At 43.3% G+C, this 18,008-nt stretch overlaps 1 protein-coding gene across 5 annotated transcripts in view; it reads right to left on the bottom strand.

Annotated features, from left to right (window-relative positions):
• ADRA1A (adrenoceptor alpha 1A) overlaps positions 1-17,770 on the bottom strand; it is an 87,821-nt gene extending 70,051 nt beyond the window's left edge. For all 5 annotated transcript variants that reach the window (XM_037167124.2, XM_037167123.2, XM_053668171.1 and 2 more), the window contains exon 1: positions 16,317-17,770. In XM_037167124.2, the coding sequence (XP_037023019.2) occupies positions 16,317-17,199 (883 nt within the window). In that variant the 5' untranslated portion in view covers positions 17,200-17,770. The remainder of the gene's footprint in view (positions 1-16,316) is intronic.
• Between the last annotated feature and the right edge of the window lie 238 nt (positions 17,771-18,008).

The raw sequence follows: 18,008 nt of genomic DNA, 5'->3' as shown, positions 1-18,008 counted from the left end.
AAAACAATGTGCACAGGTCCTCTGGCAGTGTCCAGCCCCACAGGGATTTTCCGTTCATTGCTTTGTCTTGAACCACAAACTGCCAAGGTACCAATGGAGGTGATCACATTCAGGTTACTCTCATTTCTGTTTCAAACCTTGGTATCAATGAGAAAAGGTGCCCAAGCTGAGGTAGCGACTTCTAGATCAAGCTGAACTTCCTCATCCCCTTTCTAAATTCTTAATAAATCTAAAAGAATACAGAGGTAGGTAAACATTTATATAGTGGCTAAAACACCAGCAGAGGGCAGTGTCCATAAGCCAGAACCTCAGAAATTTCTGGAATTTGGACATGACCAGCCTGAATGAAGGACAAAGAAGTCCTTAGTTTACCTCAAGAACAGGGGCCAAAGGTAAGATGGATGCCCATTGCTGCTCAGTGACACCCCCAGGGTTTGAAGTAACAGACCCTGGGGACACAGGTAGACTCAAGGGGTGGCTTTTCAAGATAAATCTCAGCTCTACTCAAGGGTCTGAGAAGAGTACCAGTGCTGAGGTCCACCTGGGGTGGGAAGCCCCTTGGTTTTTCCAGGCAAGGTCAGCCAATGAGTGAATGGAAGCTCTTTGAGACAAGGGTCCCAGAGGTTCAGTTATATCCAGAGGAGAGGCCACTTCATCCTCTGTGCCAAGTAAATAGAACAGACTCTTCCTCATGACAGTGAAACCTTCCCTTCCATCTCCTTGTTTGCTTCTTATGAATAACTCCATCTGCACTCTGTCAAACTTAAATTACAGTGATAATTATTTTCTTCTCTCCTTAGTCTGAGTCTGAAAGATTTAGTACCCACCCAGTTCCAAACAGAGCCCATTTAACTTTTTATAGCTAGATTATCCTCTATGCATTTGAACAAAAAGAGAATTACTGTTCATGTGAAAAGATTCAGCTATTCAGTAAAGGATATCAATCTAAGGAATTACAGCAAAGGCCATAATATTTAAAAGACTGATATGGAAGAAAATCTCTAAGTTGTATAGAAATGAGACTTAAGGAGCAATTGGGTTTATAAAATGAGCATTGGCAATAATGAAGAAAGAACAATGTGCTAAAGAAATGCAATGGGTGGACAGAATGTGGAGGATGTTGCATATTATTAAATCTAACTAGGTAAAATATAACACAAATGAGAAAGTCAAATGAAAGTCAGGAGGAAATAGGACAAAGATGACGAAAAGAAAAAAGCAAACAAAAAATGGGGGCAGATATGGAGATCCAAAAAACAGCTAGTGTGATGTCCAGGAGAACACATAAAGCAGAGAATTGATTGTGCAGAAGGACTATCTGTAGACTGGGTGCGAAAAATGCACACAGGTTCCAGGGAATAACTATGAAAACTTAGTCCTCCAAACCAGAAACTTCCAGGAGACATTTTTTTAAAGATTTTATTTATTTAGTTTTAGAGAGGGGAAGGAATGGAGAAAGAGAGGGAGAGAAACATCAGTGTGTGGTTGCCTCTCATGAGCCCCCTACTGGGGACCTGGTCTGCAACCGGGGCATGTGTCCTAGACTGGGAATTGAACTGGTGACCCTTTGGTTTGCAGACCAATGCTCAATCCATTGAGCCACACCAGCCAGGGCCAGGAAGCATTTTTTAAAATCCTACCTGAGGATATATTTAGACAGAGAGAGATAGAGTCTTTGATCAGTTGCTTCCACAAGTATCTCAACTGGGGATGGAACCCAAAACCTATGTATGTGCCCTGACTGGGAATCGAACCTGCAACTTTTTGGTGTATGGAAAGATATTCCAACCAACTGAGCCACAATGGCCAGGGCTCCAGGAGACTTTTAAAGTTTTTGATTGGGGAAACAATTCTATAAGCATCTTGGCTAGAAAATAAATACACAAATAAAAAAATGCTTGATAAAAAAAAATTACCAAGTTGACCTCAAGTCATTTATAAAGTGTGAAATACCAAGAAGCAAAAGAGTAATAATAACAGTACTATAAAATTTAAAAAACAAACAAACATGACTTCTATGCTCAGAGAAGTTATCTTTCATTTGTTTAGGTTCATGCATGTAAGGGCTTAGAAAATATGTTTTGTTTATGTCTATATTGGTAAAATTTTATTTGGCATTATATAGTGACTTCTTTAATAGTAAATATGTCGAACCTTGTGGGCCATTCAGTCTCTGTAGCAACTACTCAACTCTGCCACTGCAGTGTGGAAGCCCCCATGGGTGATCTGTAAGCAAATAGGCATGGTTGTGTGCCAATGAAACTTCATTTACAAACACAGGGCCCAGTTTGCTGGCTCCAGTTCCACATAGGAGATGCAGTTAAATCCAGAGCTCGGGAATGAGTAAATCACAGTAAGTAATAAGAAGGCAACTAGTATTACACTAAACTAAGTCATAGAAAGACACAAAAGACAGATAGGTAATACAAACGTTAAATAGAATGATATAGATTTAAAATGCAAAATGTTGTTAATCAAAAGCTGTAAGTTTCAGGGAGGAGAGAAAATAGAAGTGTGCTGAACTTCTATTGTGAACACTGACGTAGTGTGCCAAGGTGGGTGGGTGGTAGGTAGGCTAGTGGTAAGAGAGAAACGAAGGTTAAAAAAATGCTTTTGAAAAGTTCAAAGGAAACTTCCAGTAGAATTAAAAACAGAAGACAAAATATCCTGGCTGGTGTGGCTTAGTGAACTGAGTGTCGACCAAAGGGTTGAAGGTTTGTTTTCCAGTCAGGGCACATGCCTGGGTTGTGGGCCAGGTCCCCAATAAGGGGCATGTGAGAGGTAACCACACACTGATGTTTCTCTCCCTCTCTTCCTCCCTTCTACTCTCTCTAAAAATATATAAATAAAATCTTAAGAAAAGAGAAAGCAATGTTTCCAAAACATTGTAGAATTAAAAAGCAAAGAAAAAAATGGTCCATTTTGCAAGAGACAAAAAGAAAATGAAAAAAGCATAAATCAGAAAACATAAAACAACAAGACAAAAGTCAAACCAAATGTGTTACAGTCAGTGGAAATTAGTTAAATTCTTATTACTAGACAACTAACCAGATTAGATGCACAGACTGAGAGAAGTCCATTTAGTGTGATAGCTACAAGCTGACATATATAAAAATATGGGCAAAGGTATGTTGGCAAATACAAAAACAAAATACATTACCAATTACAATATTACGTTTTTTAAATGTATTATAAAGAAAAAAAACAAAAAAGCCTGAGTGAAGATATTGTTGACTCCGAATTTTATGTATCAAGAAGCAGCATCAACATATATAAAGCAAAACCTGTTAAAATGATAAGAAATAATTGGAAGAGTTATTTCCAGTAGCAGTGGGAGGATTTACCGTACCTCCCTCAATATTTAACAGATAAAGTAGATAATGGATGAAGGTAAAGATAAAGAATAATGGAAAAAGAAGATCTTTAAAATGGCACTATTAAGATGTAATTAACATATATCAATTAAACATTATCTGTATTAAATGTGTTAATTATTGATTACATATTAAATCATAAAGAAAGACCTCAATAAATTCCACATTCTCTGACCACAGTGCAGTAAATTTGAAATTAATTTTTTAAAGGGAGGATAAAAATACCAATTATTTTCAAATTAACAAACACCAAAGTAATAAATTCTCTCCTGTCCCATCACCAACCAAAGGAGAGAGTTACAGTGGAAACACAGATCAGCTGGTGAGAGCAAGGACTGCCTAGGAAAACAGGAAGGGAAGGAATCAGGTTTGCTAAGAAAAGTATGGACAGCTGGAATTGTTAGTGATCTTAGATAAGGAAGAATCAGAATACATGAATCAAATATTCTGCTCAAGCTAATATGAAAGAAAAAAATACAATCCCCCCACCACATACACACAAATTCTAGAGATTAAATTAGTGCTCTAGAAACCAGATGAAAATGACTAATAAATCCAGGATATGAGTTCTTTGAAAAAACTAGTAAAATAGACACCCCTCCAGGATATCTTAGTGAAGCCAAAAAGAAAGAAAACACAAGTACGTGATGTAGAAAATGAGAGAGACAAAGAGAGAGAGAGAGAAGAAAGAAAATAGTACAGTTTCATGTAGGATTCTATGATAAAATGTTAAGCCTTGATGAAAAGGAAAATGGAAAATCAGAGAGCAAAGATTATCAGATTGGACAATCAGAATAGCCCACTATCCATGGAAGAAATAGAAACCAGTCTCCAAAAATTGCATCCATAAAAGGAGCTGTGCCCAAATGTTTTATGGGCAAGTTCTTTCAAACCTTGAAGGAACACATAATTCTTATGCTATTTAAACTGTTCCAGATTGTAGAGAAAATTAAAAGTGTCACAGTTCACTTTATGAAATTAAAATAAACTTGATACCAAAATGTGATAAAGATAGCAGTATACAATAAAATATAGTAATTTCATGTATAACTATAGATGCAAATCAGAAATAGCATATCTGGTATAATGCAGTAACATAAAAAGGAATAATGCCACTCATCAGATAGAATTTTATTCAATAATATATATATAGGATAATATAATAAAATCACTGTTATCAAATCTATGCCAACAAAAGACTTAATATTGATATAAAAAGCAGCATTTGATAAAACAAAATTTATTTTTAGTTAAATTGTCTTATAAACTATAGAAAGATACTTTCTTGATATGAGAAAGTGTATTGATTCAAAAGCAACAGTGTCATATCTAATGTCCAAACACCAAAGAGCATTTCCCAATTTTATTATCATAATTAGTTTCCAGCACATACTAGGAAGTGTAATTAAAAGTATAAACAATACTTCAAAAGTAGTTTGAAAAGCAAAGAGACGTCATATTTCATAACAGGAGGTCTCAGCATGATAGAGATGTCACTTTTCAAATTAATCTATACATTCTAACATGGTGATTGACACATGTATGTGGCATACATGTATGTGGTGTTGGCATACATGTATGTGGTGTTGGCGGGGGCTGAGGTACAACTTAACAAGACGAGTTCAGAATTTTCCTGGGAGAGTGAATGTGCAACAACTGGCAAGAAAATTTCAAAGAAGAATATTCATCCAGGGGATTTAAACCACAAAATATTCAAATGTATTATGAAACCACAGTAATTAAAATAATGTGGCACCAATGCTAGAGTAGAGAGACAGATAAATGGGACTGAAGTGGGAGTCCCCAAGCAGAGTTAAGATTCTAATATAATCCATTCTTTCCAAATAAGATGGAAAGAATAGATTATCCAGTTTCGAAATACATATCAGTAGATGTCATCTACTGACAAACAAAAATAAATCTGAGGTAGACTACACATAATGCACTAGGCACTAGGAGAAAACAGAGATTATGTAGCTTACATCATCGAAGATCTCTCCAAGAATCCCTAAGAGCCATGCTCCATGCAAAAATATTAAAATGCATGACAATGTAAAACTTTTAAAAGTACATATATTGGTAAAAGTTACAAAAACAATACAATGCAAAAAGCCCAATGGGAAAAATAGTTGCTAAATATGTATAAGGACTATAATATTGTTAAATACCCCTCACCTTATTTAACTTTTTAGTGAGTCTGTCATTCTGTCTGAAACCCACTTGCCATTTCGATTCCATAAAAGGTGGAATGAGGAGATGGAGGAGGAAGACATGATTCAGAGGAGAGTCCCAGTGAGCCACAGAAAAGAGACATCTATCCAGCACAGGTGGACTGTGGGGGAAATGGGCAGGAGCTCCCCTCTCAACAAGGACCTGAGAGCATTTAAGATCAAGATGGGCACGAAGTTGCTTTTCCCACTGTCCATCCTGGGAGATGGCACAGAAGGGCCCTGCATCTATTACAATGGCAGCCAGTGTGGCTGGGCAAAGAGCAGGCCTGGGCGGCACATCTGTGGGTTGTGGCGTGGCATAGAGTGGAAGGTGCCTCAGGGCTCTTCGTGCCCTGAGACAGAGATGGACTGTTGTTGAGGGTTTGGCTCAGGAACTTGTGACAGGTAATCATTGGGGTCGGAGGGACAAAGCGATTTTCTGGCCAACTGCAACAGAGCAGGAGGCGCCCTGCCTGGAAACAAATGGAGTTGCAGACAAACCTGACTCAGTATGGACTAGTGCCTAGGACCAGTCACTAGACTGAACCAAACTCCCCAGTGCAGGGCACTAAAAACCACAATAAAGGGTCAGCTGAGGGCCCCAATTTCCTGCCCCCCCAACACCTTCCCCCACCACCATGAGGCAGCGTGAGCCCCTGAGCCGGGTCAACAACTTAGCAGGCAAGTCTGAAAGGCTGAGTTACTCAAGAGAGGCTTAAATGACAGGATCAGATTGAGCTTCTTGGATTTAAGTAAAATGTGTGTGGGTGCATGTGTATGTGTGTTTTTGTGGAATTTTATGGAAAAGATCACATTGTTTTTTTGGAAAATATAGAAGCTACATTTTCCTTAGCACATCTGAATATGGCATGAGAAAATTGGCAATGAGTATATACACAAATAATGATTAATATCTTCAATGTATAAAACAAGTTTACAAACAGAAAAGAAATTTTTTAAAAAACCTTTATACAATGTGGCCAAAAAGCACCAACAAGCAATTTAACAACCCCAAAGTTGAAATATAAGTGACTAATAAAACATGGAGGGGGATTATGCAAACCAAATAGTGATGCTAAAGGACAGCGAACCTACTAGACAAGGAAAACACCTCAGAAAAATGTATTCACACCCAAACCTGGAACCATGAAGTAACAAAACACAGCAATGACTACTTGTGGTCTTCTTCATAGCAATGACCTGCCTGTCTGCTGCTGGATGGGTAGGAGCTGGCTATTGTTGAAAGGCTGTTAGGCCTCATTGTGGATGTCTTCTGAGCCTGCAGCACATTCCTTTGTACATTCTAGTAAATCTTCATTAACAGATTTGTCTTGTGGAAAGAGCCACAATCAATTTAAAGTCAAGTCTGGTTATACTATTTGTGATCAGTGAAAGGTTTTCTTGTCAATGTGTTCTGTAGGCATTGCAATGACAAAAGAGGCGTTGCAGAGTTCTGCAGCAGGTCACGGAACATGTATTTTTAACCACATGCAAGAGGGATTATCTTGGCAAAGTCTCCCTCCCCTGTCCCGTGTAAAGGGCTCCCAACTGGTCTAGCCACAGTCCTCTTTTATGTCATCCCTGTTCCTGCTCATCTCCAGATAAAAACAAAAACTCCTCAAATGGCTCTGAAGGCCTATTTGGTCTGGACCCTCTCTCCAGCTTCAGTTGACACCAGTTATCTCTTAGCCTTTCAGCTCTGACCACACTGGCCTTTTGGAAAAGCCTCCTGAATACCAGGCCCTCAAAGTCAGAGTTCTTGCCAGTCTCCTCCTTCCTGCTCCCTTTCAGCCCCTGAACTCTTCTTCACTCTACAGATCTCAGCTCAGAGGCCAAGCCCTCCCCCTGTGCGAGCCTTTTCTGCATCCCTGCCCAGGGCCAGGCTCATCCACAGCAGATGTTTTCAAGGTTCCACCTGCATTCTCTTCTCTGTATGCAGCTTGGGAATTCTCATGCGCTTATCTAAGTAATGTCTGCCTCCCGATGGATGTTAGAAGCCTACAGGAAGGCAAGGACCTCAACTAGTTTTACTCCATGCATTACATAAAGCCCAGCGCATGGTACATTCTCAATAAATAATAATAGGTGGATGAAGGAAAACTGTTGTTTGATAGGCTTGGGAGGCAGATGGGGAGCAAGATGAGTACAGCAACCCTCCCACCCCCACCCCTCTATGCACCTCCCTGTTGTCTACCCATTAGCAGATGAGTCTATTTCCTTGAACCTACTGATGTGCTGTCCTTGTGACTTGCTTTCCCTGCAGAATGAGGCAGCAGTAACACTGGACCAGGTCTGGGCCTGGCTCTTCAGAAGCCTGGCAGCATCTGTCCTGACTCTCTTTGACAGAAATGCTACCTTGGTCTAGACCACTGGAGCAGGAGAGGCTGCCAGTTCTGATAGCTGGCCCAGCTCCTGGACCAGCCATTATGTTTTGGGATAGTTTGCAGTGCAGCAAGAGTGACTAAAAAATCTGGTTTCTTATCTTAAAATCATAATGGCTCATAGATTCTCTCCATACCATTGTCTTTAAGAGATCAATTCTTTCCATTAGAATCAGGGATCTGGTCCATTTGCACCTGTAGCAAAGTAACACAGTCTCTGGCTATCTCAATATCCACAAGAGTCAAGAGTCCTTAATAGCATTTATGTGCTCTTGTCCATTTTCCTTGCTGTTTTTCACTTGTCACCATCTGAAACATTTCTCTGTATTTCACTGAGCATATTTTCAGCTCCATTCAGGCAGGGCTTTGTTGGTCTTTATCTCCAGTGATTCTCCAGCTACCTGGCACGTAGTAGATGCTCAGTAAAAGTTGCTAAATAAAGGAGTCATTGGCTGTCTCACTGCCTCCACCTGATCAGCCCCTTGCCAGCTCTGCCTGCCACAAAATGCCCCATTTTAAAACATATTCTCCCTACTCAGCACTGCTGCCCACCCCTCTTTTTTATTTTCACGCAATTCTCTGATTTTCTAGGTCTGTGTGAGCCACAGCTGGCCCAGCACTGCCTCCTTTGACTTCAGACATAATAGCAATGGCCAGGTCCAATCATGTGTCTATTTTGTATTTAAATCAGGAGATGTGTCCAGAGTTCAGTCACATAGCTCTATGTTTATTGATGATCACTCCCTTCACCCTTTCCCCTCTGCCTGCCTCTCTTTCTCTGACCTCCAGGGCATCATGCTCATGGTGACACCCTCATATCAGCCTGTGTAAGTCACAGTCTGTGGACCACACAAATTACCAGCCACCCCGAATAATGCCACCTATTTTATGCAAAATAAAGCCTCAGCCTCGGTTCCCATCTCAGGCCAGCACTTTCTCCACTTGGCAGTGGCCTCTGGGACAATGATCTCCAGACAAAAGGTGACATGGGCAAAAGTGAGACACATGCTTTTGGTGCTTGGCCTTCCACATGAGGCACAGTGTCCACCCTTCCTTCTTCCACAGGTTGAAGCCTAACACTGTCATATTCTCTCTGTTCATCTCCACAATCCAAGCTTGTTTGTTTGTTTGTTTTTTAAACATTCCCTCCAAGCAATAAACGACTGACAGTAACCTCAACCATGATTCCCTTCTGGTGAAGGGTTTCTGGATTTCAGCCAAACATGTAGGACGCAAAAAGAAAACAAGATTAGCAACACTTAGATTTCAGAGCAGGCAAGTCAGATTGCTACCTGTAATCACACTATTCAGTCAGGCAACCAACTCAGCCCTGTCAGGGTGGAGCTATGGTTGGGGGGAGATATGTGGGGTCAATGAGGAGACAGAGCTTTTCACAGTGTACAGGAGCAAACTTTGGTGAGGAAATGGAGAGTACTTGTCCCCCCATCCCCGATTACCTTGGGCTAGGTTTCACACGTGGGGGTGCTTCACTTCTCAGCTTTCTGTATCACATTCATCTATGCCCTGGTTTTAGTTTCTCATATCCCTCTTGTCTGGCAGCCTAGCACATACTGATAACTTCTCCCCAAGCAAGTACTTGTATTAAGACCCCATGTTCCTTGTATATAATAATATGACAGCATATTTATTCTTCTGTTCACATTTTGTATCAAAAATGTACTAAAAACCAATAACATTTCATTGGTGGCCCAGCAGAGGTGGTCAGTCTTCAAATTCCTGGTTAGTCTACAGTGATATTTCTAGAAGCTTCCATAGTGAACTTTAAACATGGTTAGCTGTTTTATTTCTCAGCCCTGGTAGTATCACTTTGAGGACTAATGTCACAGATTTGTGTAATTGTTCCTTATTTGTCTCCTTAACTAGATTGTGAGGCCCTTGGGTGCTTTATCTATCTTTTTATTCTGTTTAACTCAGTGCCTGCTACTTACTACACAGTCAGTAAATCCTGGGAGATATAGCCTCCTATGCATTAAGTGTCAGGAAGAAATTGCACCACAGAGTGGGTAGGCTTAGGCTCTTGCACCCACTGTGCAGCCTGGTTGAATACTCCCAACTATAAATTTCCAGATTTCTTCCTGTCATACAGCATCTTTGGGGCTTGAAGGAGCCCAGTGATTCCAGGTGCTCCTTTCCAGCTACAACTCCCTTCCACCACAGCCTCTTCACCTCAACATTACTAACCCCCAAGATAGTAGATCAGAGAGGGGGGCTCTGATTGGACGAGTGCTCCCCTTCCCCTCAAGGACCTTGGGCCCAGGCCACGGAACTCATCTCTCTGGCGACAGCTTGGCCACCACAAGTCTCTTCACTTGAAGGGACCTCCCTCTTCCTGTGGCCCCTTTTGAATAGTCAGTCATTAGCAACAGTGCCTATAATCCCCAGCCTATTAGCTGTTACAGAACAACATACAACCTTCTTGTAAATTTATGGTCTCAAACGAGACTCCTCAGGACTTCTGGTGACTCCGTTAAATCCCCAAATCTAGTCACTCTCTCACCTCAAAGATGAATATTTCACATCCTCTTTGATTCTTCAAATGACCATCATTTCCTATTCCTTCTTCACTCCTAGCAGGTAATCTTTCTACTTATTTCATTGAGAACATATATTCCAAAGACATCTCCCCACCCCACTGTGTCTTGTCATCCCTTCCCAACCCTACTCTTGGCACTGAATCTCTTTATTCCATCATTCCCAAACATGTTATCCTGCCTCTCACCTTTGAAAATTATCTCTAGATCCTTCCAGCTACACTGTATTTCCCAGTTCCATTGTCTAAAAAACCTTTCTGAAGAGTTGTCTGTTTCATTGATTTCTTTCTTTCCCATCCTCACCTGAAAGCACAGCCAGGCTTTGCCTCCATCACTCCACTGAGGCTGTCATCCACCAAGGTCCTCTTCATTTCTGCATGGACCTCCACTTGGCCAAGTTCACTGTTGATTCCCAGTCCTTCTCTGACTTGACTTGGCAGCTGCATGGGACACAGCTGATTATTCTTGTTTTCTTGAAACATTTTCATTCAGCTTTAGGGACATCATAATTTCCTCTTTGGCCACTCCTGCTCACTGTTTTATGCTGGTTGGTTCTTCTCCTTTACTAAGCCCTCAAATATCAGAATGCCCCAATACTCATGCTTATGTCTCTTTTCTCTCCATATGTTCTCTCTTATAGATCCTTCCATTCTGTGGCTTTAAATATATTGATGTGTCTTAGGTTTAGACAGCTTCCCATCTTATTCAATTCATACGTCTAATTACCTACTGGGCATCTCTATTGACATGTCTGATGGACCCCTGTCAGCACTCACCCTTCACTCTCCTGCTGGCCCTGCACAACCCTGTAATTCTCTAATTTTCTCAAGTTCAGTAAAATGTGTGATTTACCCAGTTATTTGGCCCCAGACATAGAAGTTATCTTTAATTCCTCTCTTTTTCACATGTCCCTATGTCCAAACTTGTCAGCTCTATCTTTGAAATGAGGGCTGAATGTGATCACTTGTTATCACCTCCACCTGAGTGGAGGACCAAGACCTTTTTCCCCTGACTTCTCCAGCAGCCTCCTCACCAGTCTCCCTGCTCCCACTCACCCCAAACAGCCCACTCTCCACCCATAAACCCCAACTAATCCTTTCAAAGCATAAGACCAGCCACTCACCTGCTAAAAGCCCTCTGATGGCTTCCCATCACTATTAGAATGATATGCATATTCTACTTTGGCCTCACCAATCCACATTACTTTGAACTCGTCTATCTCTCCAGCCTCTTTTTAAACTTGTCTTCCCACACATTCTCTGTAGTTCAGCCATACTAGCCTCTCTGCCCTACCTTGAGTGAGACAGTTTCTTTCCTATTTCCACACTGGCTGTTCTCTCTGCCCAGAAAGCTCTCTGCCCCAGACTTTGCAAGGCCTGCTTCTCACTTCAGCCAGTTGTGTGCTCAGACATCACCTCTTCACAGAGGACTTTCATGACCCCTCTCCCCATTTTCCTGCTACTCTCTAGCCTTTTTCTGTTGACTTTTTTTTTTAAATATTTTATTTATTTATTTTTCGAGAGAGGGGAAGGGAAGGAGAAAGAGTAGGAAAGAAATATCAATGTATGGTTGCCTCTCATGTGTCCCCTGCTGGGAACTGGCCTGCAACCCAGGCATGTGCCCTGACTGGGAATCGAACCACGATACTCTGGTTCACAGGCCCGCGCCCAATCCACTGAGCTACGCCAGCCAGGGCTGACTTTTTTTAAAATAGTGCTAATTAATACTGGATTTTTTATATATAATGATTTTTTATTTTTATTGAGTAGTTATTTTAGAATACTAAAAATTATAATGCCATATCTTCTTGAAAAGAGGATGTGTAGCATCAGTTAAATAACAATAGCTAAACAAAAAAGAAATCAGTCAAAATTTCTTCAAAGAGAAAACAATACAGATGTTCTCAGTGATTATGGGTGTTCAGGACTCAGCTGCTGAAGAAACTGAGTCTAACCTGCAGGTGACCCTGGATTCTTGAGCTCTTACTTCATGACCCTTATCCTTTCTGGGGCACTAATGACCCCTGGCATTCCCAGTGGGCTGTGGGTGGAGCAGCAGGAGCAAAATGGCCACTGGAGGAAGGCTGGAACTTGGACTCAACCTTGGTTAATATTTTGCCTGTTGTGATCATTTTCTTTCCTTACCTCCTAGGGCTTTTTCTCCAACCAGGGGGCTTTGTGTTCCAGCTTCCTTGAGTCCTTTCACATAGAAGACAGTCTCCATTACACAGCAGGAAGTGCTTCTCTCCCGTTCCTTGCCCAGGTCTTTGGCCATGTTCCTGTAGAGGCTGCAAATCTAATGTGCAGAGTTCGTGTTGCAACACATGCTGACAAGCATCTACTCCATTTCTAAGCCGCTTGTTTCCACTTCAGTTTCTTCTGAAGTTGTGTTAAGTGATCTTCATGTGATTCAGACAGAATGTGAAGCTTTGGCTTCAGCTGCTGAATGTCACTTTCCAGGTTTGAATTTTCACACAGCGAAGATGCTTCCTTGAATTTGAGGCTGGTTACCTGTCCTGTGAGCTCTTCATGCATTTGCTTTTCTTCCCACAATTGTCTGGCTATTTCCTGGTGTTCCTCTTCAGGACTTCCAAAGGACACGTTGAAGTCACCTCATCAGGGACACCCTCCAGATTTGCTTGTGACCGAAGGAGGGGGTGGTCACCGATTTCTGCTTCCTTGTTTTGTTTGACCTGCCACATCACATGACCTAAATGATCCCCCCAAAATTCAAGAACAGGTATGGTCTGCAGTTGTTTTTCAGCCACTGATATTAATGGACTGATTTCATCTTTCAGGGCCTGCTCCGTCACGTACAGACTGCTCCAGCCTGTCCTTCTCCTGTTACTTTTCCTGTACTCCCTGCCTCCATCCCATAATTTCTTGGTGGAATGGTTGTGGACTATGTCAAAAATGAACGTTTTTCTTGAAATCATTTGTTATTTTCTTCTGAAGTTGCTTTTCATCGATCTCTGGTGCTCTGTGATGGGCCTTCATCAGTCAGCTGTAAAGTCTAGAGACCTGCTCTCTTGGTACCATTCACAGAGAGGCCTGCTGAGTTTGTATTCAGTGCCAACAAGCACCAGGTCTGCAGTGGGGAGGCCCAGCTCCAGGCAGCCAGAGGGAGTCATCAGTGTGTGTCCTTGAGCCAATATTTTCTCTACATCTTCCAAAGACTTTATTGCCAGCAGAATACCTTTTTGTTAGTGCCTTCTTAGTCTTAAAGTTGTGTCGTCTCTTTACTATCAAAGACACCACCATGCACATACCTGGACCTCCCAGAGAAACACATGGAGCCCTGGGGTGTGTCTCAAGCTTTCAGAAACACCACCAGAGCCCCACCCAGGTGCTAGAAGGTGGACTCAGGGGCAGGTGGCAGGTCCTCCATGGCTGGTCTGGCTCAACAGCTCTGTCTGCAAGTGTCAGTGTCCTGTGCGCCACACCTGACCCCTGGGAACCCTCAGAGTGTTCCTTCTCTGAGAGATAAACAGATACCCAGCAACCAGGGCAGATCGGTTGGGCTGGAGGAGGGGGGCTGGAAGGTTTTAAGACAGTTTTCCCCAACTGCTCAGAAATAGAAAGTGATCTCGTGCATCCAGGCACAGAGCTGGGTGGAGAGGGCTGACTGCCATCTGGAGTACAGAGAGTCCGGAGTACAGAGAGTTCACATGCATGCCTTTACCCTCCTCCTGCCCCATTAAGTGTCCTTACTATGAACACTTTGCATTAGTGTGCTGCATTCGTTACAACTGATGAACCAATGTTGTTACCGTGTTATCAGCTGAAGCCCATAGTTTACATTAGGGTTCACTTTTTGTGTTGTGTAGTTCTGGGAGTTTTGACAAGTGCATGAGTTGTATATCCACAGTCACATTATCACTCAGACTAGTGTCACAGCCCCCCGAATGCCCTGCGCGCACCTGCTCTTCCCTCCCTCTCTCCTCTTGAACCTCTGGAAGCCACTGATGGCTTTCCTGCTGCTTTGTTTGATATTAATTACTAAATCTACTCTTGCTCTCTCTTTTTCTTTTTAACTTTTCAATTACTGTTGACAGTCAATAGTATTTCATGTTAGTTTCAGGTGTATGATCCTGAATTTCTAGCATATATTCATGTCTATTTCCCCTGAAAGAATGCAGACATCTTGCTGGAAGGACTTTTCCTCTTTGTTCCTTCACAGTGTCTAGAACAACTGCTCAGTAGTTACTTGCTCAGTGAATGGACACATGAATAAATGTGCAAACTTCAGGAGGAAGTAAGAGACAGGACGCAGAAAGGTCAGTAAGCAGCAATTAATATCAGTAAGCAAGAGATGGCTCAGGTAAACAGCGTCACTTAAATAAATTTATAGCTGTGAAGTACTTTTAGGAGCGGAGTAAGCCATAATGTTGGACAGACACAACAGCAGGTGAGTCAGGGGAGTCAAAAGGTCATCTGTTGGAAATTTCATCAGTGACAAAATATTCTCTATTTCTCTGTCCAGACAGTAGCCATTGACCACCTGTGCCTACTGACCACTTAATGTGGTTCGTGAGACTGAGGAACTGAACACTAATTTTCATTAATTTTAACTCACATTAAATAGCCACATGTGGCTGGTGGCCACAGCATTAGACAGTGAATTTCTAGAACCTAAGGATAACAATGTGTAACTCACACTGTAAGTTGCTGAGTGGACTAACGCAATAAAAAACTTTGTCAAATGTCTGAAATAGAGCTGGCTTTCAAACAAAAATCATAGCTGCTGTTATCACAAAGTTGCAAATTAAAGTCCTTTTAAGTACATGCCATTTACATTTGGCTCTAAAGTACTGGAAACAGAGTTTTATTAATTTTATCACAATTTTTTGTTTGATAGAATTAGTGGATAACCAGTGTGTGTGTCTATATTTGAGTTCACAAACTAAAAATAGCAAACATCCATTTGGGAATCTTGTGAGGGCCTTTCAGGGGTAAATGACCATTCCAAGTGGGTCAGCTTGCTGATGCTCCTAATGAGCTAATTGGTTTTTACAACAGCTAACTTAGCATTTGAAAAATCTGAATTTGTAACATTACTGTATTATATTCAAACTATGTCATCTGCATCTTCCAAAATGCTTTTGGGTAAGAGGAATACTAACTTTAATACTATTAAAATAAAAGAGAAAATATTTTCTTATTGAAAACATTGTGTTGAATTCTTTAAAGCTTAAATTGATTTAGACATAAGATCATTTATTTTCTTGTCAAAAGCTTCCCATACTTTCTTCCATACTGAATCCAGAATATAAAATTGACACAGATATACAGCATAAGCAGATCATTATAACTCCCCCTGAGGAATAATCTAATCTAATAATAAAATTACCCATTTGTACAGAATAAGCATAGTGCTTATTTTTAGGCCAAGGGGAAATTTGCAGCCCTCAGCCCCTGAGGTGGAAGTGGCAGTCCACAACCCTGCAGAGGTGCCGGTGGAGAGTCCCACTGAAATAGGTGGGACATATTTAGATGGGCACATGCTTACAGGCATGGAGAGAAGTCTACACTCTTATTAAAGAGACCGATTAATCTGCATCCCTTGGAAGTCACTTTACAGTAGTTGAAAAGTGCCCTAGGGCATAACGGAAATGCGATTGGATTAGAAAGGGAATGGAAATTCCCCTTTCTAACAGGGGACCCTTTCCAGGCTGCCCTCCAGGCTTTGCTGTTTGGAACGCAGATCCTTTCTGGCCCACCCTGACTGTGACTCGGGGGTAGCAGACCAGGAAGAGGGCGAAGACCCTAAAAGCTACGATGCGGTGTGGTAAAGACTTACCAATGGGCATCACTAAGAAGAAAGGCAGCCAGCAGAGGACGAAGCAGCCGACCACGATGCCCAGTGTTTTGGCGGCTTTCTTCTCCCTGGAAAACTTGAGGAGTCTCACAGAAAAGTGTGTTTTGTTCCTGGCCGTGGGCACCCTGCCGCCTCCTACGGAGGCATTTTTCCGATGGATGCGGAGCGTCACTTGCTCCGAGTCAGACTTGTCGGTCTTGAGGCCCGACTTGAGGCCCCGGCTCTCCCTCTTGGCCACCACGTAGACCCGGCAGTACATGGCCAGGATGATGGCCAGCGGCACGTAGAAGGACCCCAATGCTGAGAAGAGCACGTAACCCGGCTCCTCGGTGATCTGGCAGATGGTCTCGTCCTCCGGGGCCGGCTGCCTCCAGCCGAACAGGGGCCCGATGGAGATGACAAGGGAGAGTGCCCACACGCAGAGCAGAGCCATGAGGCCCCTCTTCTGGGTGACGATGGTGGGGTAGCGCAGCGGGTAGCTCACGCCAATGCAGCGGTCGATGGAGATGATGCAGAGCCCCATGATAGACGCGGTGCAGCACAGGACGTCCACTGCCGCCCAGATGGTGCAGAAGGCCCTGCCGAAGGCCCAGTAGCCCAGGATCTCAAAGATAGCAGAGAAGGGCAGCACAGTGGAGGTGAGTAGCAGGTCGGCCACCGCCAGGTTGACGATGTAGTAATGAGTGACTGAGTGCAGATGCCGGTGGCAGGCCACAGAGAGGATCACTAGGATGTTCCCCAGTACCCCAAATATGATGAGGCTCCCCAAGATCACCCCGAGCAGAATGGCCTTGGAAATGTTCACTGGTGCCGGTGGGTGCGTGCAGTTGGAGCTGTCGGAGGCATTTCCAGAGAGAAACACCATGGTCCCAGCCAGGCAGGGTGAGGTCCGGCTCTCCAGGGCCTCCCCACCCCCAACCCCCGGGCGGGGTCGGAGGCGGGAGAGAGGGAGCAGGGAGTCAAAAGGTCTGGGCTTGGGGGAGCCTTACCCTCTGGGCTCGGCTGGGAGCGACTGAGAGTGCACGGGTGGGAAGCAACCCCGGCCAGCCCTGGGAACCCTCAGAAGGAAACGCAAAGAGGCAGGGCACTAAAGGTGACATGGCCAGTGGCGCGCGGGTGTGCCCGCAGATGCCCTGCACCAGCTGCGCTGGCCGCAGACCCAAACTCCCTACCTACCCAAGGCTTGGCGCTCAGCTCTAGGAGACAAGTTTCAAAACGTAATCCCAGAATTACGGGAGTCCTATTTTCTGCACGGTCTCATCCGTTCTGAGGAGAAGATTTAGCATTCGTCTTATCATTTAGAATTCAAAAATCCAGCGCCAGTCTCTCCCCTGCCCCAAACCACAAGCAAGTACCCGTCTGCCGTGGACTCGAAGGTAGGGACCGTTGACATCTGGGCACTGCTCCCGACCTGCAGTACCCACAGTGTGGCTGGTCTGCCGCGGACTCGTGCTAGATCCAAGTTCTCGGCGCGCAGGCAGGGGACGTGAAAGTGAACTGTTTGCCAAGGCCAAGGCGGCCGTGGAGCGTTGTTAAGCGGCGTCTTCCTGAGATAGCGCAAAGAGAAAGGCGAGATGTCAACTAGGCGCACGCGGGATCCAGGTCTTGCCGGGCTCGACCAGCAGCATCCGGCTGGGAGCCAGGCCACTCTGCGTCCCAGAGCGGCTGGCCCTG

The sequence above is a fragment of the Artibeus jamaicensis genome, unplaced genomic scaffold (genome assembly GCF_021234435.1).
Source record: "Artibeus jamaicensis isolate MK-2021 breed Jamaican fruit bat unplaced genomic scaffold, CSHL_Jam_final contig_477, whole genome shotgun sequence".
NCBI classification, from domain to species: Eukaryota; Metazoa; Chordata; class Mammalia; order Chiroptera; family Phyllostomidae; genus Artibeus; species Artibeus jamaicensis.
This window is presented reverse-complemented; position numbering and strand designations above follow the sequence as displayed.